Here is a 14,094-nt window from a genome sequence, read left to right as displayed (position 1 = left end):
GGAGTGCTTGTTAGGCTTTCTCTGCAGACGATTTCATCAATGATCAAAGACAGAAGCATTCATGGTTCCTTATACCATTTGAGGTCGAAACCATCCAAGAGCTCAGACTTCGGGAGCGTCAGTTCCGACTGTTCTTCAAACCAAACAAGATATCGGAATCTCCTAGAATGAGGATTAGCAATTACATCTATCACAGAAGCTAGGTTGTACAAGTGTGGTCTGAAAACTGGTAGGTTTGATAATTCATTGGTAGGTGGATCAGGAGGCCTTCACAATCCAGGCCACAAGTGTGGTGAGAGTTGACATTTTGAGGCATCCCTTTTGTGCCTCTGCGCTACCTCTGCCTTTTTGCCAGTCTGGAGGAGTTTGAAGGTTTTAAAGCCACTGTCATATAGTCATCTGATAACCAGGTTTGCTTTATGAAGAGCAGGTCAGTTCCTCTCAGTGAGAATTTCATGAATCTTGTTCAGTGTTTAGAGATGCGTGGGCATTGATCAGGTGCTGTGTATTTTGTCTCCCTCTGGTCCCATGTTGGTGTCATTGGTTGTTTTGTTATATGGTCTTGTCCTTGTGGTGCATATTAGGGTCTGGCACACTGTGTGATTGATTTGTTGTGATTTTGCACCGAGGCTGTCCCTTGCTTGATAAATGATCCAAATTGCAACCCACTAGATCTGTTTAACTGTGTTTTTCTGACTGAGGCGTGCCGGTTACTGCTGTTCAATGTAGAGGGCAAGATGTTCCGTGGATGATTGGGCGTTGCCTGTAGTGCGAGAGGTATGTACGTTGGTTAATTCCCTTCCGACTCGGCTGTCTTTACTTGGGTAACCAATCTCAGAGCGTATATAGTTTTACTTGTTGCATGTAATAGTGTGAGCCAATGATAAGTTTCTGTGGATGCAAGGTAGAGACCATTTTTCATTGATGTTTGAACAATGCTAAATCTATGAGAGGGACTGGATTGCTGGGCAGTAAGTGTAGAAGATGTTTATGAGTTGTCTGAGGGAGGGGGGATTTAAAAGAAAGTAGCTTTGGATCTGGTGAGGTATTTCTAGGAAAGAAAACAAATCTTAAAGGATGTCTTTGGCAGAAGACATGCACTAATCGGGTTACACAATGGACTATCTGGCTGCAGAATAGATTACTGTCATGCAATTAAGTCTATGATGGTTACACTAAATCAATGTAGCCAAGTAAAGCTTTTTCTGGCTGCACACCGCACAATATTCAACTAGATAGCGGTTTCTTGAGCAGCAACAAACAATCTAGTGGAGATGTTTTTTTCTGGCAGCAGTGCAAATCGGTCTGGTTAGAACAGTAAAACAAATTATTATTGCAATGCAGTGTGTTCTGAGACAGCAACACCCAATAGACTGGCTGCACAAGTAGAAATCTCTGGCAGCAGTTAAAAAGTCAGTAGAACAAGTTAGTCCAACTATGCAGTGGATTCTATGGACTTAGAACTCTTAATCTCACTAGGAACAATGGCAGCAAAACAAATAGGTATAGCTAAGCAACTACATTCATTTGTTAGGAATACAATATAGCTGGTGAGATTAATTGAATGGAAGCACAACAAATTAATCTTGCTAAGGCATTCACTGTAATTGTCAACAATACTAATCAATCTAACTGTACATTGTATTTTCTGGCATTAAAGAAATGAATCCAGCTGAGCAGTTAAAATTGTCTGGTGGCAAAACAAATTGATCTGGCTGTGAAGTGAATTTTCTGGCAGCAAAACTATTAATCTAGCTACACAACCAGAAATTACCCAGTAGCCATGCAATTCGTCCGACTAGGGCAGGGTTTTATTACAGCAAGCAGGATTGATATAGGGTAGCCAAATTGCTGCTCGTTTTACCTGGTAGTGTTTCCATCTGCTAAAGAGGTACCAGGATTGGGTGCCAGGCAGACAGGAGTGACCCTTGATCTCTGCGCTTTGACAGGCTGCCCAAGCAAGCTTGCCCTGGGAGACCTCGATTAGTAGATGACTGACCAGAGCAAGCACCAATTAGCAACCCAAAGCAAGATAAGAGTGACATCTATATGAGGAGAAAACACAAGGGCTGGAGATGGTCTCCTTTGCTGGATCCAGGGCACAGAGCCTGAGAAACCACCAAACAGCTGGGAGGGAGGACAGGAGAAGAGGCAGGAGGCAAATAGAGACCCAAAGAAGGGTAGAGGGGAGATGCCCATAGGCTCCAAAATAGAACAAATATAAAATAGAAATTCAGAGTACAAGTTTGGTTTCCAGCTCGACATTTTGCAGGGGAGGAATGAGCTCAAGTCCACTGTTGATTATTTAAATCTCACCTTGTTGATGTCAATTGTCTCCAAAGCAAGCTGCCGTAGTCTCTCCCGACGATCTCGGTTACTTTCAGAGGAGGAAGCAACCCCTCCGCTCCCAGTCTTACCCCCAGGACGATGCTGGAAGTCCATGATGGCGTGCTTTCAAACTTCAGTCAATGAAAATGAAACCTATGAATTCAATAATAGTTCAGGTTATGGATAAACAAACACCCTTTGTGAAACACTTATACAGAGCTTTCACATGGTCCCAGGTCAGTTGGTTGTAGACAATGCATTCCAGGTTGTTCCTTGTATTCTGGAACATTTAGTCCCACATGCATAATAGTAATTCATATAATAGTAATTAAGCAAAACATGGCAGTACCAAAGTACAAAGAAGAAAATAAGAACTGGATTTCAGTAGTAACCATGCCAAGAGTGAGAGTACATCATTTCAATTTAGAGGCTTCACCGGCTGCCTGCCAGTACCAGCGAGACTCCAACATTAACAGTTGCACCACAAACATCCTTCACACGTGCTGTTTGGAAAGTGGATTCTAGCCAGCAATCAAAATATATGCCACTGAGGGAAAGTAGAAGAAGAAATAAATATAGGTAAGGCAGGAGGAGAAACAGGGAAGGAAGCAGATCAATTAATTAAATCTTTGTGCTCATTAGTTCATCTCATACTGGAGCAACTCTGGCCATAAGTAGGTGTCATGAGAGAAGGATCTGCTCGGAGAAGATTTGCTGTGACTACAATCCAAGTCATCATACTCGGGATTGGTCCTCTCCAAAGTTGCAACACTTCCCTCAGGGGCTCTTTTACCCATATTGATGATCAAATGAGGAGCCTTCACCACCTACCCATCCTGGTAGTATGACCTCTGTTTATTCTAGCAAAAAACGAGTGTTCCCATCCCTTGCCTCACCTTTAGTAAGACACGGCGGGGAGGGAGGGGCAAGGAAACTGCAGGGTTGTCGGACCCTCATGAGGACAAATGGTTCCATACAGTTGATAGATTATCGGGTAAATGTATGTGTTTAAAGAAGCCTCTTTAAGGACTTCTCTACATACTAGGCAACTGGCAATGGCAGCTTGTACACATCCCTTCACAAATCGGTCCAAAGCCTCGACTGATCAGTGTCCCACAGGATGATACAAGGCAGTGCAACAATGATTGACGTGGCAGTCTTTCCATCAAAGTTTTTCCATCACTGGTTCGTTCAATTTAATCTTTTTCATTGAAAGATGTTCCATCGAATTGCCATACATAAAGTGCAAAGAGTTTCTGCCTCGAAACCCTTTAATCGAATATGGTTTCGTTATATAAACACTTTACATTTTGCATGGAAATTTGATGAAACATGCATACAGTTATACGTTACAGTGAGCTGTCCAGTGCTGAAATCTATTCAATACAGTTGCAATGTATTTTATCACTAGACAGCTCCCTCTAACTTGTGGTGTTTATGGGGGGGGGGTAACCCCCCCCTCTCCAACCCCCATTGTCAAAATATAACCCGTTCCTCGACCCACTGAATCTCCAACCCAAACATCCATTTTAAAAAGTTATGTTTGAGTTGGAAATTCAATGAAAAATCATTCAATGAATATGCTTTTCGATGGAAAAGCATTTCAATGGATGAAATTTGATGGTTAATGATTCGATGGAAAGACTGCATACCGGCCTTAGGATGGCTGCCTCTCTTCTTAAACAACTTGCACACCAATGTTAGTGATCATTTTTCTGGGAACCCTCAGGACACGTAGGACGACCCCCCCCCCCCCTCCCACTTTGAGGTATGGTCCATTATTACCCAGTGTTTCACAAGGGACAACAATGCCCAATACTACTTTTGTGCACACAGCTTGAGGAACTTCAACATGGCAATTCCAGCCCAATGAAGTTTCATCTTGCATGGTAACAGTCCCTTGCGAGATTGTCCACATGTGCAAGCATGCCTGCCCACCAGTATTGTTCCCTGCTGCAGCACTTAGTCATGCACAGTCGATTTTGGGGCATAGGCAAGATGGGGGTGAGGTGGTAATCACCCCTCATGATGCCCCACAGGCTCCGAGATCTTGGGGGAACTATTTGAGCAAACTCAGGGATATCCCACAATATACTCTTCCAACTAAGTCCATTCCGCAGTTGATTTGATTCTGTGTTGTCCTTGATTGATGGCTTGCCGTCCTGCTCATTAATGCACTGTAGTTTTGAGGCACTGTTCTTTCTTCATGCTTCTCCTCCGCTTGTCTATCTTCATGCAAATCACCCAAGGTTCTGGGTGGTACTCTACACAGGCAGTCTGCAACATCTTGTTTTCGGGCACATAACTCTCCACCAACCAATAAAAATTCAGAGTAAAATGATGGACATTCATTTTGACCTGATCATGTGCATCAGTTGTTTGTTTGGATAATAAAAGAGAAACCCCAATCAATCAATGTTTTAAAGTGTTTCAGAAATCAGTAGAACCCCTTGCCCCGCGCTCCATGGAAAATCGTTCTCAGATCTGGTCTTCCGACAGACGGGATGTGAAAACTACTGTTACTTCCTTCCCTCTTGAACTTGGCCAAGCAAAACCTGTCATCCATATGTGCATCCAATGTTAAGAGTGTGGTAAGCCGGCGTGAACATCTTTAGCACTGGGGTTGAGTTGGTCTGTCTTTATCTTTCTAAATTCACTTTGACTAGTCTGTCCAATTGATTGTAGAAAAAAAAGGAAAGGAAAAGAAAAAAAAAAAAGTCCCTTGTGGTTTATGTTTTGCCCGCAAAGGTTTTTAAGTTGTACTGATGGTGGTACCATCAGGACGGTGTCCACTAAACCTCAATTTGCTTTGATGCCTTTGTGGCAGATCGGGTGACCCAAACACTACGCCAACGCAAATGTGTGCCTGTTCGTTCATCAGTCCTTTTTGCCTATGTTCAGCACTACGTTGAGACAGGTGTTGTGTTGCTCCTCGTCCTTCTCAGTTATTAAGATGTCAAACAGGAGGAATTAGACATTTGCAGGCCACCAAAGAGTTGCTGTATGTATTTCTGAAAAAGGGCAAAAGCTGAAAATAGACCAAACGGAATAGCCTAGAACATGCACAAATTAAACAGAATCTATTAGTTGATATGTTGAGAGAGCTTATGTAGTAAAGCTTGAAGCCTGGCCCATTGTCACCAGCATCTAGTTAATGTTAAATAGTGGGGGGCACTCTACCTAAATGTTGGTGTTGAGATCCTGAAGGTCTACACACATTCTGATCAAGCTGCTGATTTTCTTTATCATGACTATCAGAGCGAGCCACTGAGATGACTAAATGGATTCTGCAATTCTGTGTTCAAATCTCTCCAGCTCCTTATTAAGCACTTCTCTCGCTCCATTGGCCCAGCCTGTGTGCAATATGGTCACTCCTCTCTTGGGAATTATGCTAGAATGTAATCCTTGGCCTTGAAAACAACTATGCCATCCCTAAAAGCTTGTGGCTATTCTTCGAGTCGTTCTGTGCCTCAGATGCGATTTACCATAAAGCGGAGGATAGGGTCAGTTTATCCAAGCCTACCACCACGTACCCTCCTTGGCTACATACAGTTTGCAGGTGAATGCTCCGTCACTGAACTTCAGTGTTACCCATCTGTATCCAAACAGAAAGGTGGCTCTACCAATATTCTGTCAAGTTTGATTTTTGCCACCTTGTTGGGACTTGTACATTTTGTGGTTCCCCCCAGCACTTGCTCAGCCCTCTGGGATCCCCCACCCACTCCAGCATTCCAACCCCTCCACCCCTGTCCCCTCCCGGTCCCTTCCCCCTTCGTCCTCCCTCCCTTCTCATTTTGTCTCTACACTTGCATGGCAAGAATGTCACACGGTCTAGTACTACCGTTACTGTTTTTTTCCCTATACTCCCCCCTTTTTTTTGTCTTGTGGCACCTGGATTTGTGTATAGGTGTCATACAAATGTCCAATAAATAAAATAAAAATCACAATTGAGCACATGCATTAACGTATATTAATGCAAAACATTATTTTGCTAGCTTTTATGCGTTATGCAACATTATTGCAGGTGTGAGGCAGGCATGATGAAAAGAGACAGGCTCAGAAAATAAGATTCCAACACAGTTACTTAAAGTTTCAGGGTTGGTGCAATATCTAATTAGCCCTAGCTCTAAAGGGATGCTTCCCTGAAATTATGCTTCTAAGGGCAATCAGCATCTGAAAGTCCAAATAAAAAAGTATGCCTGTGTCTAAACCTATGCTTGCCCTCACTCTATACAAAAATGTGTTAGGGGATCTTTTGTCAAAAATGAAAAGTAGTGGTTCAACAGATCCCGGTGGCTTCCTTGCCAGGAATGGTTTTAAGTTTATCAAAATGAGTTCAATCCAGTACCAAGACTGACTCCACAAGGTCCTTGCAATGAACTCCAATACCTTCAGTATCTTTAAGTTAATTGGGGGGCGGTGGCGTACCTTCCCCAAGCTTTAGTCTCTTCAGTACTTATAGAACAAAATAGGAGGTTTCCAATTTAGCTCAGCCTCTCAGGGTTCCCTTCCCCAAGCACAAGCCTCTTCAAACTTAAAACAAAATATATCACAGGCCTTCTTTAGGTTTCTCAGGGCGCACTTCCGCAAACTTAGGCCCCTATAATGCTAAACACAAAGGTCAGTTGACCAGGATGTGCCCTTTTCTTGGTTACACAAATTTCCTCATGGGGTAGAATCAGGGGCTTTCGAAAACGCCAGGCTCTTTGCTTTTCCTCAGCGTGACCACTCTGACTCTTTGTCCCGCTCTGTTTCTTACTAGCACTTTCCATGGGACCTTTTATACTTAGGTCTTCCTTTGTGCACACTTGTATTGCCTCTTCCTGCTTTCACTTTGGCATGCACACTTGCACTGTTCTTTCTCCACTCTGTGCTCCTTCTCTGCCTCTTGTACCTTCCTGCATTAGTGGGCTTCTTCTGCCCTTCCGTTTTACTCTTCTATTTGGCTGTGCCCACTGGCACTTCTTTTCATTCACCTCTGTCCTTGCACCTTTAAACACTGTCACTTTCCTTCTCTGTGCTCACTTGCACCTTTACTTTATTTCCGGGCTACTTGCCCTCGCTCGACTTACTTTCCTTGCTGTGCTTCCTTGCACCTTTAATATATTTTCCTTCTCGGTGCTCACTCGCACCTTCTTTTCACTTTTCTTATGTTTTCTCTACTTTGCATTCGGGTTGCTTGCCCTTTCCTTTAAATCCGTTTTCTTTCTGTCCTCTTATTTTTGCACCGCTCACGCACCATTTACTTGCTTTCTTTCTCATTTCTGCGTCTTGCTTTCTGCTTTGTGCCGTTTTCCCCAATCTTGCCTTCCTTTTCCCTTTCCAGACACCCGCATGCTCCAGAGTTTGTCTGTCTGTCATGGCAAACTCACCAGGTAGCATGGCGCTGGGGAATGGTTTCTCCGGGAGGCTTTGGGTCGAGGTAAGGGTCCTACCTGCCCCTCAAATACCTTTGGGCCCCGCACACGGCCCAGGGGAAGGAGCACTTGCAGACTCTGCCAGCAGTGACCCAGCTGCGTTGCTCCGGCTCGCGGGAGACACGACTCCCCAGACATGCTGCAGCCCTCCTCACACACCAGACCAGCGTTGCAGCATGCCGCTCTCCTCCGGATCCTCCTTCCTGCAGATCCCAGCTTCGTGGCTTCTCTGGTCCAAAATGCTTCTCCAGCTCGCTCATCCCCTGCGTTAAACCACACCTTTTATAGTGCAAAAGCCAGTCAAATGGAGTCACCATTAACCGTCTGACCCTGCCTATTAGTGTGACAACCCAAGTTCTTTCTAGGGAAGTTGCCCTTACTCCCACCTCACCCCCCCATGTTTTTCCTATGGATAATCTAATGATCTTAGTTGCCTCTTCCTTGTCTCAGTATTTGTTAGAAATAGGGAGGGGGCGATGTGGTAAGATTGAAGATCATTTTTATGGGTAGAATAATTATAGGATGACTGGCAGAGGAAAGAGGGGAATCCCCTGGCCCAGTTTTTATAGCACTGGTGTGATGTTACTCCGGACCACTGCGATAAATGTTTTGAATTTGACGGCCTCTCCTTGAGTGTGAAAGATGGGGAGATAAAAGGTGTTAGGTTTAAAGTCATATTGCTTTTTCCTCTGACCTACCTCCCTACCTGCTTTTGTTCTAACCTGGTATTCCCGCCTCTCTCTTGGATCAAGTACAATGGGGCCTGCATATACCATAAAGACTTCAGGGACTTCTTTCTCTTTGCCGATTATCCTATTAGGATACCGCGTCTCACCTGGGGCATTTCCATGATCACAACCCTGGACTCACCTACGCAGACGATCCTCCATCGCTCGTCCACCCACAGGGTTGATTCTAAAGCGATGGCCCTTCCCTGGCCACCTGAACAGAGGTGTCTCTGCATCTACATGGGAGAATACCCCTAGGTTTCTCACACAGCTTAAGATCAGGTGAGACAAGACCATAGCAAAAATGTAGGGACCTCCCTTCTGACTGCCCACTAACTCCTCAAAGACACTACAACTGTAGCACTGTTTAGTCGTACATGGGAGTATGTTACAATGCAGCTGTATATGCACCAAGGCATAAAACAAGCAGTGCCGCACAGCAATTTGCAATTCTGTAGGTTTGCTAATCAAACGGGCACTTGTATAGCAAAGTTAGCTATTTAAGTTGCCCTCTTCTATAATCACAGCTCGCCCTGCATTCCTCTCTCATCCTCGGTGCTCCCTTCAATCTCTTTTTCTCTGTTACAAGTGCTAATGGAGAGAAAGTGCAGCAGTAATCATCTCCTCCACTTTTAGGTGCCAACAGGCACGTGTGGGAGTGCTTGGCAAGAATGTCTTTTCAAATAACTGCAAACCAGAAAAAATAGGGAGGATACTTTTACAAAGTTTTCAATATCCTGTCTGGCAAAGACCACTATGTGTCAACATTATATTTTATTAAAAGACAATCTTGAAATTCCATTCCTAAAATGTAAGTTGTTACATAATGCACAATTACAGTATTGCTACTGTAACTGCATCATCTCCAGTAAAGTTTAGGTTAGTGTTCTACATTTCATAGTGTCAACTACAATTCATTTTGTTTGGGAAGATGCATCATATTAACAAGTGAACACTTTTGAAAAATGTACATGATCACATAATCAAATGCTTTTGATGGCAAACTTAGTTCTGTAAACTGCAGGTTGAATAAATCTTGCAACTGGTGAACCCATACTCCTTGATATTCTATCTAATCACCCTGTTGCTTTATACCAGGTACCCTGAAAGTGAAATGACCACAAACTACAATATTCCACCTTGTTTGCTCAGTTCTCTGCCTGCTATACAATTCACTCTGCTAAGTATTTCTTGCCTCTTATATAACAAATACACTATGCAAACTAGATGCTTATGCAAAGTAGTGATCAATAGTTCCATCCAGTCTGTACATCTACAGATCTACTGCAATACCAAACACTGTAGTTGGCATCCTGAGCTCACTTTGCTTTAGGATTATGATTGTATTATATATTGCAACCTGCAAGAGACAGCTGGCCAAACTGTTTTCAGTCCCTTTTTATCTTATACATTTGTGTCCATTCATGCAGCTAACCTTCTATATGTTATAGACACTCATCTAAGGCTCGCAAAGTCTTTTCGGCCACTCGCATAGTCAAGTGGATTCTATGAAGGGCGAGTTGCATTTGCAAGAGATGTTTGAAACTTGTATTTAACATTTACTTTGTTTGCAGTAAATGTCAAATAACATTTAAACGGTTTCACTGTGCATGGCGGCCTCTGGGTAGCAGCAGTGTTTTGAACATAAAGTAGGTTTGTAGTGACATGCACCGTTTAACAGAAATCACATTTTAAATTTGTTGTCCATTGCTTTGGGAAGAGTGCATTTCCTTTAGGTTGAATAGGTAAACTAGGTTACCAGACCTGTAGGTCTAGCTGAATAATTTGCAAGGCCTGAATCCTCTCACTAAGGTCTTATTTCAGTGGTACGCAAAATGTATTTTTGCTCATTTCATGTCTTGGGTACAAATAACTTTTGGTAACAATAAAAATATGAGTACAAAATTGGTAATCAAATGGGCCTGTTTGCTAATCAAAAAAGTTTTAATAAGCAAACTCTGCTAATCAATATTTGAAAACTAATTTATGCCTTGTGCACTATCAAATGGCAACTGACAAAGTCAACCAGGCACCGCATGCCAAGCACCAGCGAAATGAAGCACCAGAGGTGCAACTCACAAAGCAGGGGTGATGGGACAGATAAGCCAAGTATCATGATCAACCTCATCTACAGGCAAAGGCTACAAGAGGTTCCTCTGAAAACACAATAAGGGAGAAATTTGTTACGCGCACCTGGTTGGATGATTTGCACTCTCAAATCCTCTCCCAGTCCCTTGGTAAGGCCTCTGGTTAAAGATGGGTCTGCAATATAGGAGAGCTGGATTCAATACAAGATTGTCTTTATGTTTTCCCACCTCCCTTGGCCTCAACTCCTTCCTCCCCGCTGGGCCTTCTCCTCACCTTAATATGGTAAAAGGTGGATTCTCAGTCCTGCTCCTCGTGGCAGGGGCGCGTAGATGTGGGGGGGGGGGGGGGAGGGGGAGGGGGATGAGCAGCGACCAAGTTACTTCACTGGTGCAAGCCCCCCTGTAGAAATCCAGGCCTGCTGCCACTCCGTAGGTTTGCTGCTTTACAGTCTTTATATGCAGTTCTTATGTTCCTCGTAGTTCGAATAATAATGTCTTGCTTCTTTCCTTTTAGGTATGGAAAGGTATTTTGGTGTTGTCATGCAGTTTGAAGATGAGCATGGGCCGGTAGGCGAAAGCGCAGTGTGCGCAATGCTGTCCGGTGAGTAATGCGCGGCGCTGTTTCGCCTTTTATATTGCTAACCTGTGTCTTTTCTCTCCTTGCAGATGTTCCTCGCCAAGCGCCGTAATGTTCCAGCAATGATACTGACCAGGAGATGACTACCCAGCTAAGAATTGTGTGGCTTTCTTCATTCAGGAGGAAACTTGAGTAAACGCTTACTAATGCTGTCTTTCTTTATCCTCTTTCCAGGTTATGGTATTCCAGGATGCATGCAGTGCCGGATGATGGAGTTCGTACCTTCAGGTGAGTGGAACTGAAGTCGGAGATGGATTGAAGACAGGATACTGTTCCAGGTAAGTTTCGTAGTGTTCCTTCTCTCTCTCTGCAGGTCCTTGGTTTCAGGTAAGCTGGCAAAGAACTGGACACAGTGAGCATTACGCCCACAGCAGAATAACGCAAAGCATGTTCTGCTGTTTGGGTGCGGTTTAAATAGTCTCAGGTAAAATAGTCCCAGGCCTGCCAGACCCAAAAGACTAGACTGCATAGCTCAGTTCCTTGTAACTGAGCAATGTAAGTGCCTCCATGTTGGCTGAAGCCCCCCCCTCCAAGCTAAATAGTCCCATTCTAATGTTGGTCTTCATGATGGTTATGAGCCTGGCGCCAAAGGCGCCAGGACTGACTCCATGAGAGTCTTGGATGAGGTTTTAAGGCCTTTGACCTGGTCCTAACTGGAAGGCTGACTTGCCAGTGAGGGCCAGGGGTAAGAGTCATGACAAAATTGCCTCATCCCAGCAACACCAGGGAAAATAGAGAGACCAACAACTGTCGGATTTAGCGATCCGGGGACAAGAGCATGTCATCCCTTCTGAATTTCCTAGTGGCGTCCAGCCTGGGGCATCCCGGGTAAGGGTGAACAGTGAAGGGTGAAGACCTGCTGTTTACCAACCTCTTTGCCTCTTAGCCTATGAGCCTTTATCGTCTCCCGGTTGCATCTGTGAGTACCCCAAGCTTCCTAATTACTGCACTGTCTCTCCACACTGCTACACACCTTTGAAGAATTCACCCCTGCTCCTCCTAAACGGCTCTCCCCATGCTTTCTCAAATTATGCTACAACCTCCTCCTTTCCTATTCCCATTATAAAACTCACAACGCCAAACTACCACTACCCCATCTCTCTTCCACCTCCTTCCAACAAACAAAGCCGATAACCTAACAATACCTCCTCTAACACTCAACTACCTCGTCTCTCTTCCGGCGAGACTCAACTTCTCTAATCTTCCTTACCTCATCAACTGAACATTGCACTCTGCAATGTTCAGTCTGTATACAACAAAACGTCCTTTATCACTGACCACTTTCCTTCCAGCTCTCCTCTCCTAGACCTTCTTGCTATCACTAAAACCTGGATTTCTCCATCTGACACTCTGGCGGCCATATACAACTCTAAACTATCCTTCATTCACTCTCCTCGAATGACAGAGGTGGACACCTACTCTCTTCCCGCCTGAAGGACTCACAAATCTCTAATGCCACGTCCTCGCCTACCTCTTTAATTCACTGTCTATTCTATTGCTCTGTCTCACTCGGGTCCCCACCCATCACCCTCCTGGTTCCACTGGATTATTCTTTGATGATCTTGGGGAAACGCCTCGATTCTCTTTCCACGAAACCTCACCTTACTCTCTTGACATTAACCTTCCTTCTCCAACCACTTCTCTCAAATTTGAACTTATCTTAGTAACCACGCTCTCCACTCTATCCATAATTTACATGCCCAGACAGGATGGCAACTCTTTGGATGGATCTCTCTCTGAAACTTAAACTACTGTCACACAATCCTGGTCCAATCTCCTTTGCACCATTTGACCTTTCCTTACCACCTGCTTCACCCATTACTAAAAAGAAAATGTAAACCCATTCTGCCCACTTTCTCGCCAACCTACAGTTCTCACTCATCTTTCACACCCAATGCCTCTTCCACCAAAACTACCTTCTCCAGTTTCCAATCCCTACTATATGACTCCCCTCAATTCGCACTACTTACTTTCACCCCCAAGTCTTACACACTCTCTCTGCATAGAACTGCGTCGGCTAATGCGCAAATGGAGGGGTACCCACTGACATGAGATTGTGCAACTCTACCTCTCTGTCGTGAACTCTCTCAAGTCCAGTCTTGATAGAGCGAAAGAGGGGGTCTACTAAACCCTCATTGACTAACTCCAACCATGCTCGCTGGCTAGAGGACACCCTAAACTCACTCCTCCCAGGTCTAGGACCATCAACTCCACTCTCACAGCTAATGACTTAGCTGAATACTTTGCTGCAGAAATTGAGATTTTCTCCCGACCTTCCACACACTCCCTCCCTCCTAAATGATACACTCCGCCTACTCCACCATCATCCTCTGCCTCCATTTCCCAATTTACGCACACTAATACTTACAAAGTGCATTATGTACTGATGATTTAACCCTTCTTGAGCCCCATCAGACCCTCTTGCTCCTTAGCTAAATCAAGCTTATTGCCCCTTTAGTAGCCACACACACCTCACTTAACCCTTCAACCTGTTCTTCAACTATACTTGGTTTCCCTCGTTTTTTAAAAACAGCCCTGTTCATCCCTCTCCTAAAAAAGCAATTGGCTGACCCGAACCTACCGGCTAACATTCGCCCTGTATCTCTCCTTCCACAAGTGCTCGAAAGGGTTGTGTTCAACCGTCTTACCAATTTATTAGACATTACATTACACATTTTGTATAGGCCACACCCATTCATGGGGAGTAAAACCATTTGTTACTTTTAGATTACTTTACAGTAAGTTAAGGGTAGTAGACCCGGTCAGTCATGCAGCGACTCTCAGTTAAGGAATCACTTCAGTAAACCAACCCTGTTATCATGATACTTTTCTGAATAGTCTAAAACAAATTCATGGAACAGCATTAACCTATAACTACATTCAGGATAACACAGTTA

At 44.2% G+C, this 14,094-nt stretch overlaps 1 protein-coding gene across 3 annotated transcripts in view; it reads right to left on the bottom strand.

Annotated features, from left to right (window-relative positions):
- SF3A2 (splicing factor 3a subunit 2) overlaps positions 1 to 14,094 on the bottom strand; it is a 432,784-nt gene that overhangs the window by 349,883 nt on the left and 68,807 nt on the right. For all 3 annotated transcript variants that reach the window (XM_069649520.1, XM_069649521.1, XM_069649519.1), the window contains exon 2: positions 2,317 to 2,481. In XM_069649520.1, coding sequence (XP_069505621.1) covers positions 2,317 to 2,442 — 126 coding nt within the window. In that variant the 5' untranslated portion in view covers positions 2,443 to 2,481. The remainder of the gene's footprint in view (positions 1 to 2,316; positions 2,482 to 14,094) is intronic.

This window comes from Ambystoma mexicanum, chromosome 1p (genome assembly GCF_040938575.1).
Source record: "Ambystoma mexicanum isolate Mex_15411 chromosome 1p, UKY_AmexF1_1, whole genome shotgun sequence".
In the NCBI taxonomy this organism is placed as follows: domain Eukaryota; kingdom Metazoa; phylum Chordata; class Amphibia; order Caudata; family Ambystomatidae; genus Ambystoma; species Ambystoma mexicanum.
Note: the sequence above shows the minus strand (reverse complement) of the source record. Positions and strands in the feature narration are given on the sequence as shown.